The sequence below is a fragment of the Ambystoma mexicanum genome, chromosome 3q, assembly GCF_040938575.1.
Source record: "Ambystoma mexicanum isolate Mex_15411 chromosome 3q, UKY_AmexF1_1, whole genome shotgun sequence".
Lineage (NCBI taxonomy): Eukaryota > Metazoa > Chordata > Amphibia > Caudata > Ambystomatidae > Ambystoma > Ambystoma mexicanum.
Window position 1 is genome coordinate 1,146,971,529 of NC_090926.1, and position 17,341 is coordinate 1,146,988,869.

General features: G+C 45.5%; 1 protein-coding gene across 6 annotated transcripts in view; it reads right to left on the reverse strand.

Moving 5' to 3' along the window:
- ADGRE5 (adhesion G protein-coupled receptor E5) overlaps positions 1–17,341 on the reverse strand; it is a 532,637-nt gene that overhangs the window by 35,269 nt on the left and 480,027 nt on the right. For all 6 annotated transcript variants that reach the window (XM_069603969.1, XM_069603966.1, XM_069603968.1 and 3 more), the window contains 3 exons: positions 12,816–12,907; positions 8,736–8,904; positions 3,119–3,229 (listed from right to left, as the gene is read on the reverse strand). In XM_069603969.1, coding sequence (XP_069460070.1) covers positions 3,119–3,229; positions 8,736–8,904; positions 12,816–12,907 — 372 coding nt within the window. The remainder of the gene's footprint in view (positions 1–3,118; positions 3,230–8,735; positions 8,905–12,815; positions 12,908–17,341) is intronic.

Consider the following 17,341-nt stretch of genomic DNA (forward strand, 5'->3'; position numbering starts at 1 on the left):
ACATCCAGGGTGTGCCCTGCAGAGTGAGTCAGGCCAGACGGGAGAATAGATAGCGAGAGCCAGAGGTCGCGAATGAGTCCAGATGAGGGGCAAGAAGCATCCAGGTGGTTGTTGAGGTCTCCAAGGAGTTGAGTGGTCGAGGCCAGGAGGGGGGGATGATGAGGTCCGTCCGCCCAGAGAGGAAAGATAGTCTGACCAGGTGGCCGATAGATACAAGCAATGGTGAGAGAGTGGCCAGGAGAGAGAGAGAGCCTGCCGACAATGCTTTTGAAGGAGTAGGCCTGCATAGGAATGACAGAGGCAGGAATCCACTCCGGGAAGATCAAGACTACACCCTCACCAGGATGGTTGGATCTGGGCGCGGAGAGCATCTTGTAGCTATCAGGTAGGAGTGTGTCAAAGCTTGTTACAGAGCTGGCCGAGGACCGTGTCTCAGTGAGACCGAGGACATCGAGGTAGAGTTCTTCCAGGAGGTGGCAGATGTAGAGTGTTTGACGGCTGAGTGAGAGTTGAGAGTGGCAATATGGAGAAGGTTGCTGACCTTGAAAGACTTCCGGGGAGGGGTACAAATTGGAGGTACGCCCTGCGGAGATGTAGCAGGAGTCTGAGGGGGAGCAGAAGAGGAAGGAGGAGAGGGCAAGGTAGCCAAGGAGGAGGCAGATGTTGGGGACAAGGATGCCAGAGAAGGGAGAGGAGGCAAAGCAGGAGGAGGACGGATGTTGAAGAACCTTGGGATGTGTATCAAAGAGAAGGCTGGCATGAGGGCCTTGGACCAAGATGGTGCCATTCAGGTAGACATTCCTGATTTAATTGATGACCTTAGAGGAGTGGAAGGGGGCCAGGATGGTCTTCCACCGGGTGCCACCATTAATGGGAGAAGAGAAAGGGAGAGAGTACAAAGACCATTTGAGGAGTCCATATGTCTGGCAAAGGAACGACAGAGGATTTTGGTGAGGGTGTCTCTGGTGGAAGTGTAGGTGTCGGCGATAGGGAGACCAGGGTAAGAGGCCAGGATATTCTTTTTGAACTTCTTCCTACCAGACTTGGTGAGAAGGGTAGGATGGTCAATGGAGAAACAGTTGGAAGTAGATAAGAAAAAAAGAGAGCACCATATGTGATGTGGAGGAGGGGGTAGAGGAGAGGGGGATGAATAGGTAGGGAGTGAGGGAAGAGCCGATGGGGGTTGGCAGCACAGGGGTAGAGTGTGGGGTGGTGCAAGCAGAAGAGGAGGAACAAGACAGGACAGCAGGACGGAGTAGCACAATGCAGCCACTGGGCACAGCTAGATTAGAAATTGGCAGAACAAGGTACAGAACACAATGCAGTAGCTGGGGAAGATAGGTGAGACTGTTGCAGGTGTGGCGAAGATGGTCGATGAAGACAGATTGAGGGAACTAACCTTCAAAAAGTAAGTTAGGTGTTTCAATGCCCAAAACGTTGGAGCAGACCCACAGGCCTGGCCAGGCAACGGACAGAGCCTTAGAAAGTGGACTTTTGAGGAGGGGGCTGGCTAAGGCCTGCCCATCCCTAGTTGGCCACTTTTGTTTTCTGGGTGCCCAATGGGATTGCAGGAGGCAAGTTGGGAGGTCTGTGAGTGTGCAAGAAACCATTATATTACTTCACACCTGACGATCAGACACTAGTTACTTGCTGCTGTCAACATCTGCATGTTGATAGTCTATGGCCATGTAGATGCTGCACACTAGGACACTTGCATTGGGTATTTCGGTACACACAGGTGCATTGCTGCGTAATTGCAGCCAGCTGCAAGCCAATCTGCTACTGGATGCTCTGGGTTGGAAGGAGTGGGCACAGAACAATTCTTTCTCTGAGAAGACCTACAGGCCTGCCTTGGGGTAACATGGTGGCTGTGGATGGAGTTAGGCAAACAAACTGGTCTTCCTTCTGGTTGTCTGTTCCTCTATAAAAACTGATTTAGTTCATGGAAGGCTGGGAGACATCACTCGCTACCTGGGAAGACGACTGCTGAGCCAAAGCATGAATTCACTACTGACAAAGAAAAGGGTGAGCTCTGCGAGAGACCGCGTAGGTCAAGTTGTCAGCTGCAAGATCGACATTCGGCTACTTCCATGGCTTGCTCAGTGATCCTGGAGGGAACTTGATCCATTCCTGCTCGCTGGGACTGGACGCCAGCAAGTTGCATTGAGGAAAACTCGAATCTGGAAACTTGCAAAAGTAGTATAGTTTGCTCGGTGTCCAGCTAGATGTTTTTGGTTAGAGCAGTTATGCCACCATTGGACTGGACAGTCCAGCCCCCCTGTGTACCGGGTCTCGTAGATATTCACTTAACCTAAAGAGTTTCTGACTCTCCTGGTGCTGTCTGTACTCTACATCTGACACCGTGATCTAATGTCATGATATTCAATAATTTGGCTTGCCTAACACGCAGTAGGTACTAAGTTTTAACTTGCATCTTGTAATTTAAGAAATCCCTGTGCTGCGGATGTTTCCATTTTCTGGGACTTCAAAGGTCCCACTATATTCCTGGTAACTGCTGATTGGAGCAGGGATGTGAGTTATACGTTTAATTGTTGTAAAGTCTGCTTTATGTAGTACAGTTTAATTGCATTTAAAAAATTGCCTTGCCCATTATCTAATCCTTAATGCGTCTCATTTGTACATGTCATTTCAGATTAAGGGAGACATTCCTGAAACATTGAGTCAAAACCAATACCCCTCTGTTACCAATCCATTAAATCGCCAATCTCTTGTAAAACTAATTTAAACAATGTATACTAATTGGCACTATACATAATGCATAATGAAAACTCTTTGGTATAACGAACTTGTTCCAATGCTAAATGTTTGTTTTTAAGGCTGCCCATTCGGATTACACTGGACAATGGTGTCCTCCTAACATGCATGGGTCTACAAGTAATGCCCTTGGCCCTCTCCTGAACATTCGTTGGCCCCCTCCCTGCCAGAATATTCTGCATAGCATAGTCTACTGGCTTCTTGTCCTAGGGGGTGCCCCCTTAATGGGTAAAACGAGTTTCTATTCTGAAGCAGAAACTGTGAGCTGCTTAGTACAGAGATAGCTTCACTCCCAGCGTTGACATGACTTTTACCATCACTGTGTCATGCATGGCCTACTCACCCGCGTCTGTGACGAGGAAGAATAGGCACCGGAGCTGGAGAATTTGTCATAGGTGCTCGGTGTCTTCAGATTGACTGCTGCGCAGAACCAGCGTCTGTACTCATCCCTCACCTTAATGTGGTACATTAAAAAAAATAAAAAAAAAATAGATTACACAGGGCAATAAAAAGATCCTGCAACAACCTTTCCCCCAAACTCATTAGATGTTGCTAACCCAAAGGGGCCTCCAGTCCAATTGAAACAGGAGTTGCTGCATCAATTTGCTATAGGATTATTGGATGTCAGAAGTCCTAAGCCATGCTGGCGAAGCTCAACATGTTTTCATGTTGCTACGTTTGTCTTCCTTGAGGGAGTGTACTTCTATGGATTTTTCAAGGGAGATGACTGCACCCACCGAGTCTGTCGTACATTTTTACAGTGGTATTTGCCCTAAAGATTAGGGCCATGCCACTGCTCGCCAAAAAAATGCAAATCTTTCCAGAAAAGAAATAGGAAAGAGCCATGTGTGAGCCTGCTCTCTGCTTGCTCCTACTGCTCGGCTGGTAAAACAAACGTGAAAGTGACCAGGGAGCTGTGCCACAGGAAGGTGCTCATTGGCACCTGAAATGAAGAGTAATAGAAAAGCTTTTAATTTGTATGGATTACATCAAGATCTGCATTAGTTGAACATGTTTTGTGTGGCCAAATGCACCATATGGTGAATAACAACTTTATACTCCCACCTTCAAAAGTAGGGTGTACAGTACTGAGTTGCAATGCAGTTTGCCCCCTTCTTTGAGTGCAAGGGGTGAGCGAGATTGCCACCATGTTGCTGTTTTTTTGTTGTGGCCTTGGATCAGAGGATGTTGTCGATGGTTTTATAGTATTTTTTGAGGGTGCATTGCCATTTTATATATACTGCACGTTATGTTGGCGTACTTTCTGCTGGCCTGTTTTGATTGCTTTTTATGGCCGCCTGCAAGGGCTAGGATTATGGGCATTGCAGTCACGTTTTGGCAACACAAGGATACTCTATGCTGCTGTGAGATAAACGCGTGGTTGTAGACCCTCAGTGGAAGAAATTCACTACACCACTGTAAACATTTCCTGCTTCACCCTCTGGATGGCCCTATAGACTTGTATTTTAGGGGTCGAAATGTATTGCACTTAGATGGATTGTTGGGGGTATGACATGTGTCCATACCTGTATTTTGGGGGCAGGATTTATTTGTTTTGCACTTGTATGTATTGTTGGAGGCATGACATGTTTGACACTAGCGGTCATTTGGGGATATGAAAGGTGTCTAGAGAACCCTAGATACAATGGTAGTCAGCCTGTCGCACCCAGAAGATGTACTAGGACAGCCCGTCCAGTGTGCTTAGTAGACTTGAGGGTAGCCTGCTCGTAGTGCCTAGAAAAGTCTACCAGGGTAGCAACCCCTCCCCAATAGACGATCTGATGACACAGCGACATCAAAGATAAAGGTATGTATACATGCACCACTTCGGTGGACTTCTGCAGCAGGCATGGCGATCCATCCACACACATTAGAATGCAGCTATGACCTACGACAAAATTCGGTCTAGCTGGACACACGTGTCTTTCACTCGCACAGACTCGTGTCTTCCCTCTCTCCTTGCTGGCCCACATGCCTGATCTCTTGGGTGGCTTACTGGAGCCAAGCCAGCACATCTAATCCCTAATCTTGGCCAGAGGTAAGTACGCATGCTAAGCCTTTTGAGAATTTTCCCATACCTGGACTTTGGGCCCCTAGGGCGCTCCCATCACAAGTATGTTTAGAGCATAATAATAGCAAAAGGCACTTTATAAATGACTAAAAATAAAGTGGACTAAGACTTTCATGTAGTTGAGAAATGCATTTTGGTGTCCCATGTCAGTTGTGGGCCTAGCCAAGTGGAAGCCAACTGATTTTTCTTTTTAGAAAAATACCTTTAAAAAGGATTCCCAACCCCAGTGATCTCAGCCATATCTGCACTGGGTTTCAAGAACCACCCTAAGAGTGGTCTGTATCCAACCTTGCGCTACCCTGTTGTGCCTCACTGAAGGGTGTGCTGAGGCATGTCTTTCCAGCCTGCAAGCTTCACATAGCATTCTTTGATTCCTAGTTCCCTCATGCCTCCCCTCCCACAGATCTGGCTTTCTTTCAAATGTTGAAGCAGGTAGGTATTAACCAGTCTTGCTGATGGACCGCGCGTCAAGATCTGGAACTGCTGATGTGTGGAGTGTTCGAAACCAGTGAATGCGGTCATTATTTCTGATGCATACTGTTACACATGGGAGCCTAGCCATACGCATACCCCCTGTAAGACCGTGATGCTCAATACCGCCACTCCGATTCAATTTCTATATATTCGTTGTCCAAGCCCCACAACATATTTTGCCATTCCCTCTTTACTAGTGTACGTTAGGGATGGTAAGCGCTTACGTTTTAATCTCCTGTAGAGCTGCAGACCTGAAAGCGAGATTGGAAACTACCATCAGAGAGCGGCGTATGCAAGTAGCAAAGTGTGGGCCTTTTACCAATCCAGAAAAACAAGGGTGTGGCTTGCGCCTTCTGTGCCCCCTGGGTTTTCGGGAAATATTCAATGGTTTATACCAGACCTTTCATGCTTAGGGCCTCCCTTGAGTGAAAATACTGTCTGGGATGCCCCCCAAAAGCCAGATGTGCTTATTTTTTATCAAACGCAGTGACCGTCTTTTCATTTGAGTGATCTGTGCGCCCCCTCTGAGTGGCCAGCCTCACAATTTGAATACCACATGGTTTAGACCAGTGGCTACTGGCCTCCTCTCAAAGTACTGGATTTGGTGTGAGGGTTCAAAGGAGGCTGGTCCATTCTATGGATATTGGTCCAAAATGTGATCCCGTTTGATCCAGCTTTCCTATACCATCTGCGTAGCACATGGTATGGGGGGGGCATCTTGTTTCTCCATAGGCCAGGTGGTCACTGGATCAGTAAGCTCATTGTGTGAGATCTGGCATGCAAGCTCCCAGCCAATCCTAGTTTACGAAGAAACCTGCTGCTTTACACAATGGGACACAAAACCGGGCCTGGGGATGAAAGAAAGTGCCTCCCATGGCTCAGGATCATTTGCCGGAGCCTGTTGGACTTACACCAAAGAACACATTTCTGGTACATTTTATGCCCAATGGGCCTTTGAAAGAAGACTGGGTCATCAACTTTAAACAAGTGCACGCCGCACCAAGTTATTCAATTGGCTACATTGATGGTCCCCAAAGATCGACCCACACTAATCTGGTGATCCCGCCCCTTCAGTCGCTGCCCTGTGTGTTAGTGGGTGTCCAGTCAATTCGTCGACCTCAAATTGGTCGAATGACATTTGGTCGACGCAATTTCGTCAAACCATTTAGTCGAATTTTTTTTAAAAATTATATATATTTTTTTGGGTGTTCGTTTAGGCAAAAAAAGGTTTTTTAAGGCAAAAAAGGGGGGTTGGTGGGGGGACCCCCCCAAAAAAATAAATAAAGGGTTAAAATAGAAAAAAAAAAATCTTCGACGAAATGGTTTTCGACCAATTTGCTTTGACCATTTGTCTGGTCGACCAATTTTTTTCGACGAATTGACTGGCAACCTGCTAGTGGCCTATGCTAGTATCCCTTGGCTTTTAACCTCCATTGCTCTTGCACAGGTAACCCCCAAACACTCCCCTCAAATTGTCAAGGCAGTGTTTCCAACCACCACCGCTTGTAGGACAAGGTGACCCTAGGTGGCTGCTGAACGTACCACGAGACTGGCTTCAAACGCCGAAAATGTGGCCCCATGGAAACAGTGAGGCGGAGGGGGCAGAATGTCACTTCTCCATGTTGCTAATTCACCAATGATTTGATAGTGCTTTTCCAGACTCGATACAATCCTGTGATTGGTGCTAGGAGCAGCCTGCTCTTGGACGTGCTGTGTTTACGAGTAGTGCGCTGGCTCTCCGCGCGCTTCCAGGAGATTGATTAGGTTACATGTCTATGCAGCTCTTCCTACAAGATTCCGCCTACAAGGCCACAGGCTCTAAGCGTGCATTTCTAATAATAGTCCATGTGCTGTGCATAAAGGATGGCTGGCTGAGTCGCCCATGCTGCGATTTGGAGTTGACACTGCAGGATGCACACTGTCAAAGGCAAGCACGAAACTAAGCTTGTTTTACCATCCGTTCTTCTCTAAAAATGTGCAAGGCCACCTTAAAGTGTCAGCAAGATGGTACAATTGAGGAAGGTTTCCAGGCAGTGCTCTAGTGTCAGCACAAGGTAGTTTGGGGATTTTGGTGGTGTCGTCGGCAAGATGTTGCATTCATGAATTTTGGAGAGGGCGTCAAAGCAATGGCCTAGTCCCAGCAGGATCTAGCATTGGGGATTAGATTGTGTCGGATCAGTGATCTCGTGTCAGGATCTAACATAGGGGATTAGATTGTGTCAAAGCGGTGATCTTGTGACAGAAAGCCGTAGCATTAGACATTTAGTGTCAAATCAGAAGTCCAGTGTCACCAGTAGATTTGGGAATTTTGGAGATTATCAAAGCAATATTGTCAGCAAGGGGATTTGTAGACGGTGTTGAAGCAGCGGTCTAGTGTCAGCAGTAAGCAGCTTTGGGGGATTGTGAAAAGCTGTGGTTTCAAACTTTATTTCCTAGAGGGGTCAGAGGGGAGGATGGGAGTGCGTGGAAGGCAACAAGCTCTTGCAAAAGGGCGACTTCTTTTCGTAGAAGCTATAAGCAGTTCTAGCAAGCGTTGACAGTCCCACCAACATTTTCTTTCCTCTTCACAAGGGGTGGCTCGACATTAAAGTCTGGAAGTCAGTGGGATACATAAGCAACTTTCCATTTAATTTCTTCGTACTGTTTTACATTTTTTGTAACAGCCACATCTGCTTCCCCCCCCGAATGTTGCGACTTCCAAGTGACGTGGGCATATCCCCCAACTGAGATGCGTCAAAAGGTGCACGTTTCTTTTGAAAAGACCGCCTGTGCCATAACGCACCATTGGGGCATTTGGGTGGATCTGTTTTAGAGAGTGGCTTAAAAGAATACAGAAAAGTTGCTCATTCTCCAAACCTAATATTTGTATTTAAGGAATCGTACAAAAATGTTGACCTGGGAATTGCGACGGCCGAAAATGCCAACTTTTAATTTTTTTGTTTAACCCCTCCCCCCCCTTACACCACATATATATGTGTGGCGGTTTAGAGTATGATATTAAGGAGGGTGGAGGGGGGGGCTGCGGGGTCACCTCCCCCATATATTTGTGGTCTAAAGAGTTAAAAAGAAAGTCGGCATTTTCGGCCATTGCAGTGATCACATAGATCCGTATTTATTGTATGCACTGTAAAAATAACTCCTGATGTATGCACCCAATTTTATTTTAAAAGTAACAACTGCTGATCTCTGAACCTTTCCATATTGATTTTAAGTTTAGCAACTGCTGAATCTGATCTTTAATACAAAATAAAAAAACACACGCTTTGTGAGTTTGAGCCTTTGATTTTAAAAATGACTTGATTGATGCACATGATTTTTGGAGTCCTTGAACTGCCCCTGCCATAATGTCTTGAGCAGGTGGTGCCGTCCCCACTCGTGAGCGCCCCCTGGTGCCGTGTGTGCGCGCTTTGCCCACCTGTTTCTTCATCAGGCAGTGCAGCACGAAGATGAACGTCCCCTGCAAGCAGTTGAGGATGGTGAAGAGGTAGGACATGACCATGGTCTGCTGGTTGAACTGGAAGATGCCAATGATCCAGGTGCAGCCCAGCAGGCAGAGCTGTGCCACGGCGGTTATGGTGAAGGTCCTGTGGGGGGGAGAGAGGAGGGGAGAGAGAGCAGAGATCATACATTGATTGAGGTGCTCATGGACCTGCATGTGTAACAAGGCGATGGGGGCGGGGTACATGTGAATTACCATATTTCTAACACTGTTGCCGGCAACTGCTTGCATCAGTGGCTGACCCATGGAGCGGTCATCTTTTACCCCACTACTCTTCATACGATTTGGTAAGAACTATATAGACTGGTGGCAAAGCAATAACACCAGGTCAGCTGGTCTGACATGTCCCTGCCTGCTAGAGATCCATAAATTGTATTATATTGTGCAAGATCAGGGAAAAGAGCGTCTATTGTGGCCCTGCCTATCTACCTGCTCTTCCACTATCATTAGCCCTTCCATACACTGTCAATCACTTGTCCCTTGGGTTTCCTGCTTTTAACATCTTCCATGGAAAGGTAAGCCTACTTATATTCCTGTGTCCCCCCTCGCACATACAATGTTACTAGAGCCAGAACTTTGCTGGAAAAGGCATGTTTGATTTACTGTAGTTAGACCCCTTCGTCTCCACCTCATGCAGTGAGGGTGTGAAAGAGGCGAAAGCCCCTATAGACTGATTATATCCCAACTATAAGCAGGACGCGGCCTGGGCCTGATTATGCTTTATGCTCGTGGTTCCTACAAGCTGCTTTAAAGGGACAAATGTGTAATTCTTTTAATCAAATGCAATGTGATGGTAGAATACTGAGATAAACTTCTTAATTGTCTGCCAGTGTGGCTAAACTTCTTGAATTATACTGCGATTTTACTGTGTCGTTCTTTGGCTTCAAAACTGTGGTATCAGGTAATAATGTGTATATATGTATATATATATATAATATATGGTCGCTGTACATAATGTAACCGGGAAAAGTTACTGGCGACATTATATAGGTGCCCATATATAGGGGGAGCGGGAGTTGCGGAGGTGCCCCCCCCCCCCCCCCCACCTTCCATGTAATAATGTCCCTGCAATAAACAGCAATTTTTCTGCGAATTATTTGCTTGGTGACCTTTTTGTGGGGACTTTATCACATGGTACCAAAACTGTGTGAGGGCCAACAGGTGATATCCAAAGTAGCAGGTTCACACAAGTTATTACCGGTTACCAAAAAACTGGGCAGCTGGGCCTTGGGGCGAGCAACCATGTGTGGTCAGAGCCTCAAGCTCAATACTGTGGGCAAGCACGTCAACGAAGAGTTCATGGTCGGAGGAGGGCATTTGAAAAGCTACATATGCAGGTGTTATCTGGGGTAGGACCCTGGGGCCCCCTTAAAAGCGCTTGGAATAGTTTTTTTTGGCTAATCTTGTGGTACGATTTGTGTTATGTTGCTTTCACATTTGCCTGATTTAATCTATGGCATACTGGGCCTTCTTTGCAGTTTAACCCCATGCAATTGCAGTGCCCCACTTTCTGCACTGCCGGGGTATCCAACTTTAAAAGTCCAGGTGTGCCCCCATGTCCTGTACTTTACATGCAAGCTATCTGCCCAGTGGTTGTGTCCTCGCTTTTATGGTTAGAGCAGGCAGTTGTCTGCATTGTGTATTAAAGGGGCTTAGTCAGTGTCAAATATCCGCACCTACCACGTGTGAGTAAAGAAGGGGGGGCGACGGGGCCCCTTCTTGGGGGGAGGGGGAACACGGGAACACCAAGCCACAGTCACACTATAGAATACCTCACTGGGAAGGGTGGGGGGTAGAGATGCACCGTTTGTAACCTCAACCCAAATGGATCTTTATAAAATTAGCAAAAGAGAAGGAGAAACAATATCCTTGGTAAACACACTCGGAAGGGAAACCACCAGGGCAGGCCCAGCCTGGGAAACCCCGATCCGAAACACATGACCAGCCTTCAGCGTATCCACCACAGGGTTTGCGAAGGCCATTATCTAGCAGTTATCGTGTGAATGTCTCCCTTGCCACCAGAGTCAGGGTGTCACGTGTTCAGTCCTCAATGGTGCTGACCAATGCAATGGCAGTGTAAGAAAGTTCTGACCGTCAGCACAAATGTTATTTTACTAATTGTAAATTGTTCCAGGTTGGGCTGAGAAGTAATTTGGTGCCACATGGGGGGGTGATGTGTTGGAATACTGTTGAACTGTTTGCTCCAATCATACTTCACTAACATGCGTCAAACACTCAGGTTATGACATAGACGAGCCAAGGAAATCTCTGGGAAACAGTGAAAATATGAACATACTAAATTGCAAGTGTTTCAAAGGGTCTCGACCATTGTGTTTTATGGTATAAAACTAATGTTCGTAGTACACTTGGATGTCAGCTCCTATCAATCAGATCTTTTCCACTTTCGGTTTGATCTGTGCTTGCCCAGCTGTAATAAACAGTGTTACTTCTTGCCCGGTGTGTGCTCCTTTTTCGAGTATGTGTTTTCATGGTGTGATCGGTGGACACCTCGTAAGATTGCTTGGTAGCTAAATAACGAAGTACTCATGGTGGTGACAATTTGGGGCAACCCATTTACAAGTGAAATGACCCGTTGCACATGCTAAATCCTCCTTCCTCCAACACAAACAGCTTCTGAGTTAGTCACTCCTCGTGCACCCCAAAACCAGCCATTACATTGGCTTGGACATCTCTGCTACTGGGACTACCACTACATGTTATAGGGGACTTGATACTTTTGCTAAGCCAGTTGTCTGAAGCAATGGGCTACCAGACGGCAATGTGGTGATAAGGCCATCCATCCCCTCTTTCACAAACTGGCCTTATGCTGAGGGCCGAAATAACTTACTAACACAAAGTGCTAGTGCCATCTGGCTCTTGTGTTCAGTTTTGATGCTCTCATTCTATGGGTACTTCTTTAATGCAGTTCAGAAAATAAATCGAGTCCTTCCTCTCCAGAGGTACCTACTTCACACTCCGTCAGATACGCATTTGGAAACCCATGCAGTATCTCTCCTGTTTACATCCCATCTGCGTCACTCTTTGGGCACTATTCACTGCTACTCTGAATGTTATCTAGACTTTTCATTGAACACTGATTCATCTAATGCATTTCCATCAAATTTTATTAATTGAAAATACTTTCCATTGAAATGCATTTTCATTGAATACAATTTGATGGATTTCGATGGTTTTTAGGGTTAAGGTTAGGGCAAGGGTTACAAATAGAGTTAAGGTTAGGGCAATGGTTAGAATTAGGGTTAGGGTTGGTGCCCTTGGGGGATGGGGGGACCCCCCCCATATTAAATTAACACTAAAACGTTACATGAAGCTGGCCAGTGCCGAAATACTTTGACGTTTTCAGCACTGGACAGCTCCATGTAAGGTTTTAACGTGTGAAATAAATGCATGGAAATGCTATTTTTTACATATAAAAGCACATATCCATCGAAACTTGCCCATTCCTATATTTGATGGACAAGTTTCGATTTTAATGCCCTTTTACATGTAAAACATAGCAAAATGAAGCATTTTCTTCGATATTTTTCGTTTTCGATGCAATGTTTTCGTTGCAAAGACCATAAACCACTCTGAATGATATACTGATAGTAAATGCTATGTTCAAAGAACTGTCTGCACCCAATATAACCATCTAATATGTCTGTAACCCCCTGAAGATGAAGTGATCTGTTGCTTCTGCGGCTAGGTCCATGATCGATAAATACCCAAAATAGAACAAGGATATAGTGTGTATGCAGTGGGATTTGGACTCATCGGGATAAGAGATTCTACCCCGGCAGGCTGGTATCTCCAGAGTGGTGGCAGAGTAAGCCCATTTCAGAGGTACCGGCCATAGGGGGAATGAATCTTTCACTCGCCAGAATATCCAGTCCACCCCTATAGATAATGTACATTGCACTGTTGCGTCCTAGCTACGACTGCGCTTTATAAATCCCATACATGCAATGACAATTGCTTCCATTGACGCTATCCTACCTGATTTTCTTGAACTCGCTAATATCCGGGTTGATGTTGGAGAACTTCTGAGCCAACTTCCAGACGGTGATGATGAAGATAACTGCATTGACCTATAAAGAAAAGAGAGCAGTTGGCACGCTAAGAAATGCCAATGTTAACTGGGCATGTGAGGTCTAAGTGCATTCACTTGTTATGATGTCCACTTAAGAGTGGTGCAAGACCGTGGATTGGTGGGCACTGTGTTCGGAGACAATATACCATCAGATATCTGCTGTTACAGATACGTTGAGTGTAGTCCTGATGCTAGTAAAAGATGGCAGACAGACCACGGGATGTTAATAGCCACGGTGGCGCAAAGCAAGGCCCACCCAACAGTGCAAAGATAAGGGGACTGCACATCGCTCATGAGTCTGATGGGTTGGGTTAGTCTGCGTTGCACTTTAACTCATGGACTCTCCAGTAGCAATGGTGACATTTCTCTAGTGATGAGCTCCCTTATTAGCTTGCCGCCACACTGGCTGTTTTCTTAGAAGTCATTGAATATTGCCAAATGAGGGCAATGGCTTTTGACAATTGGATGCTGAGGCAGCACATGTGTGGAAACCCACACAGGATGAAAGGCTCTCCTACCAGCAATCGTACTGCTCGGCAGCATGGCTGCGGCACAGCCTCCTGGAATGGGTGGTGGCTAGAGAGGGCCAGGAGGCATAATTGAACAGTCCCATTTACCTCGATTGGCTGCATAGTTGCCATGTGGTCACACGCCATAGTATAGTGGATACCTTTTTATTCATGTCCTGGCTTTTAATCAACAAGTCTTTTCAGCCTAGAACTTGCAGGCTTGTCAGTGCAATGGAAACATTGAGCCCAAGTCCCAAAATGCAACGTGATCTTGGCATAAAGGCGAGGATTGGCTTGAGTAAAGACAATTGACTGCTAAGTTCAAGAACTGGGGCTGGGTGTCACAATGAAAGCTAAAGACTTGCACCGCTCGTTACTACTATCAAGATGGATTTCTCCCATGCTATTGGCCCATTAAAAAAAGTCTAGTTGCATGGCCAGGAAATATATAGTTTGTACTTGACCTTTTAAGACACTGCAAGGTACCCGCCTTTTGAAAATGTTTGAGAACAACCCACATGCCAGAAGCTTGCCCATAGCTACTTTTCGATCCCTCGATAGTCTCTAAAATGTAGACCAGGAGTCTCTGAAAGGGAGCCAGGAGTCTGATATTATTACGCAACACTAATGTGTTTGGTTCTTATCATTAAGGAAGGGGGTGCTTTGTAATGCTTATTTTAATGCTTATAAGGAACAGGGAAGAAAGGTCCCATGCTCACTTCATATTAAGGACTTATTTTTAGTGTAGGCCCAAACATGCTCCAATTGGGCCCTATAGAAACGGGGCAATGCCCAATCGGTTGGCCCAACAAGCTGGTGTGGCCCAGTGGTTTCATCAAATTGGACCTGGTTGATTCGTTACTGCACTGTGCAGTTGGCCAACTAGGATAGTTGCACCAAGATTGATGTTCTGTTTGCAGGCAGAACACACCAACTGTGTGCCATCACATCTTTAATGCCAGGAGTTCATGAAAGCACTCAGATACACAATCTGAGATCGCCGATTGAGATCTTCTGAATGAGCTCATAGGCCGGGTCTACATTTAGCCTGCTTCTCTGCACTTTGAGGCCCTATATCTGGAGGACTTCCTCATAATTGATACACAGATTTGCACTTCCTTTCAAGAGCTTATATATTGATTTCAATAACTGGCCTACATTGAACTGCTTAGACCTATATACATTCTCGGCCAGCCCACACAGTCTAATATATCTACACACACCTGTTATGTTTTAGTGTCAAAGATCCCGCTTCACAATGACAAAACATGGTTTATTTTTATTTTATTTATTGCATTTGTTACACACCCAAACCCGGAGGTATCACGGTGTAGATGGCTTAAAAATACTTATCTGGTTCCGAATTATGATACAAAACAGAAAGAAATCATACAGGATACAGTTGACATGCATGCACAGAGCGGATGGGGTCAAGCTGGCTTTAGCAGTGAGGGAATGGTTGAGATCATACTAGTTAAAGTTCTTAAATGACCATGTTTTGATGAGTTTCTTAAAGCGCTGGTGCGAGTGCTCATTTCTAATGGGCATGGGCAAGGTGTTCCAAATCTTGGCTGCTACTGAGAAACTGGACGCCCCTCCCCCCTGCTCTTGAACCTAGGGACAAACCGGTGTGTGCTAGATCTGGATCGAAGGGATCTAGTAGATCTTTTTTGGGTGACGCAGTTGTTCAGGTAGGAGGGGGCGTCCTTAGTAATGCATTTATGTGCAGTGATCAGAGTCTTGAATAGGATTCTAGCTTGGATGGGGAGCCAGTGTACTTCTCTCATAATGTGGGAGATGTGGTCATTTCTTTTTATTGCACAAAGGCTGCCTGTAGGGCTTTGTTTAGTAGTAGTTGTAATTTAGCCAGGTTGGTACTTGTGGTTCCTAGTAGGAGGATATTGTAATAGTCTGATTTTGAGAGCATAAGTGCTCGAGTTAAGGTGAGGCAGTTCTGTGTTGTGGGAAACTGGCGGCTAAGAGAGATGAGCTTGGCAGTGTAGGCAATGGAAGAGAATAGGCCGCTGACGTGTTTAGTCCTAGTAAGGTTGGTGTCTAAATAGACATTTTCATCTGTTTGAGTACTGGGATAGGGGTCTCGTCAATGGCCGAGTAGTCGACATGAAGAGATTTTATTCGGGCGGGCAAACCCACAATGAGCATCTGTTTTTTTTGTCGTTGAGACAAAGGCTATTGGTGGCCATCCAGTTTTGTATGATGGCAAAAATCATATTGATGGAGATGAGTCTTGTGGTTTCCCGTGATAGGGATAAAAATCTGTGTATCGTCAGCAAAGTTAGTGTAAATAACTCCCATGGCAATAGCAGCTTGGTATATGCATTGTTCAAGGTAGGAGAACTACAAGTGCATTGAGGGACCCCTAGTAGTACTGTGAAAGGGTCTGCAGCTCATCATCAATAAAAAGTCTAGAAGTCTGTTCAGATAAGAATTACTTGACCCATGATGTGGCATCAGAGGAAAAGTTAGTTCTCTGACAGGGCAAGGCATAGCTTATCATGGTCTACCAGGTCAAACGCAGCCGACCGGTCGAGAGGGAGGAGAATGGCCATATTGCCAGAATCTCGAATGCTATTCATCTGGATTGTAAGTTCTAGTAGTGCTGTTTCAGTGCTGTGTTTAGGTCGTAAACCTGATTGTCTAGCTTAGAATTATTTGACTTTATTTTTACATGCACTTGAACATCCTGCCATGAACAGTAGTGAATTGCCATTTGTAATTGTAGACCACATTTTCATTGTTACTCAGGTCTACAGCACCACTAGAATATTCAGTGCATGAGAACAAGTGGGACAGATTTATTGTTGGCATGACAAATGTTATTTCTGTTAATTCTAGGCCCATTGGCCTCAGCGGAGTGCAGTAAAATGACTGGTATCATATAGTGAGAAAATAACAAACCACTACGAGGAGGGCTCTTGAGCGGCAGCTTACACCGAATGCTCACAATATTGTCACACAAAACAGACCGAAGCCTCTATTCAAAACTTCAACACTGTGGCCTGTAGCTCACAAAATCTCCCTATTGGAAAGTCTAAATATCCCCCATTATGGTTGCTGGTCCATCCCTAGTGGGCTCTGATGTGCCACCTATCTAGGAAAGGGGATAGAAGATTGGCTGGCATTCGTCTTGGCCAATAATTAAAACCCAAAACATGTGGGTGAGTATTGCTTACTTTAATCTCTCCCTCTTGAGTGCATTTAAATAAAATCACTATTTGAACAACCTGCGCACTCGATCAGTCTGAGTGTCCTGCGGGTTCAGGGGATAAACCTGAACATTTAGTATTGGTCGACCAGATTCAGCGGGTTTTGCTAAATCTGACCGCTTTCTTCAGGACCAGACCACAACCTGAGGTTGCGCCCTTATAAAAACAGAAGGGCAATCAAGCTTCTCCTCTGCATGGGTCAGAAGTTTATTTTATCTCCTGCTTTAAGCCGGCAGTGAGAGACAACGATTAAAGAATAAAGGACAGCACTCCATCTAACCTCCTATAAAGTCACTCGAAGCATCTAACTTATACTAATGTCTTACCCACTGTCTTTTTCAAGGAGGTTGGGGTTAGTTCTTCCAAATTCTCCCTGCAACAAGAGTCATATTGGATGCTAGATTCGAGAATCGAGAATCATTTATATGTGCACCATAATCACATTTATACTTGCTCACTGTCTTACCTATGGGCTACTGAGTGGCCACTTATAGGTGGCTGTTTTCTCTTCTTTTTGGCTCAGTTGCAATTTCTTCGTTCTACTGTGTCTGAAAATACCCAGTCAGATTGCATGCTATAGCCAGATGTTATGCTAAAAAACACACACACGCTCCCCCATGATCAGCCGAAAGGCACTCGTATGAATTCTCTTATATGATATATACAAAACTTGTATAGATTCCATTCTTTAGGGCA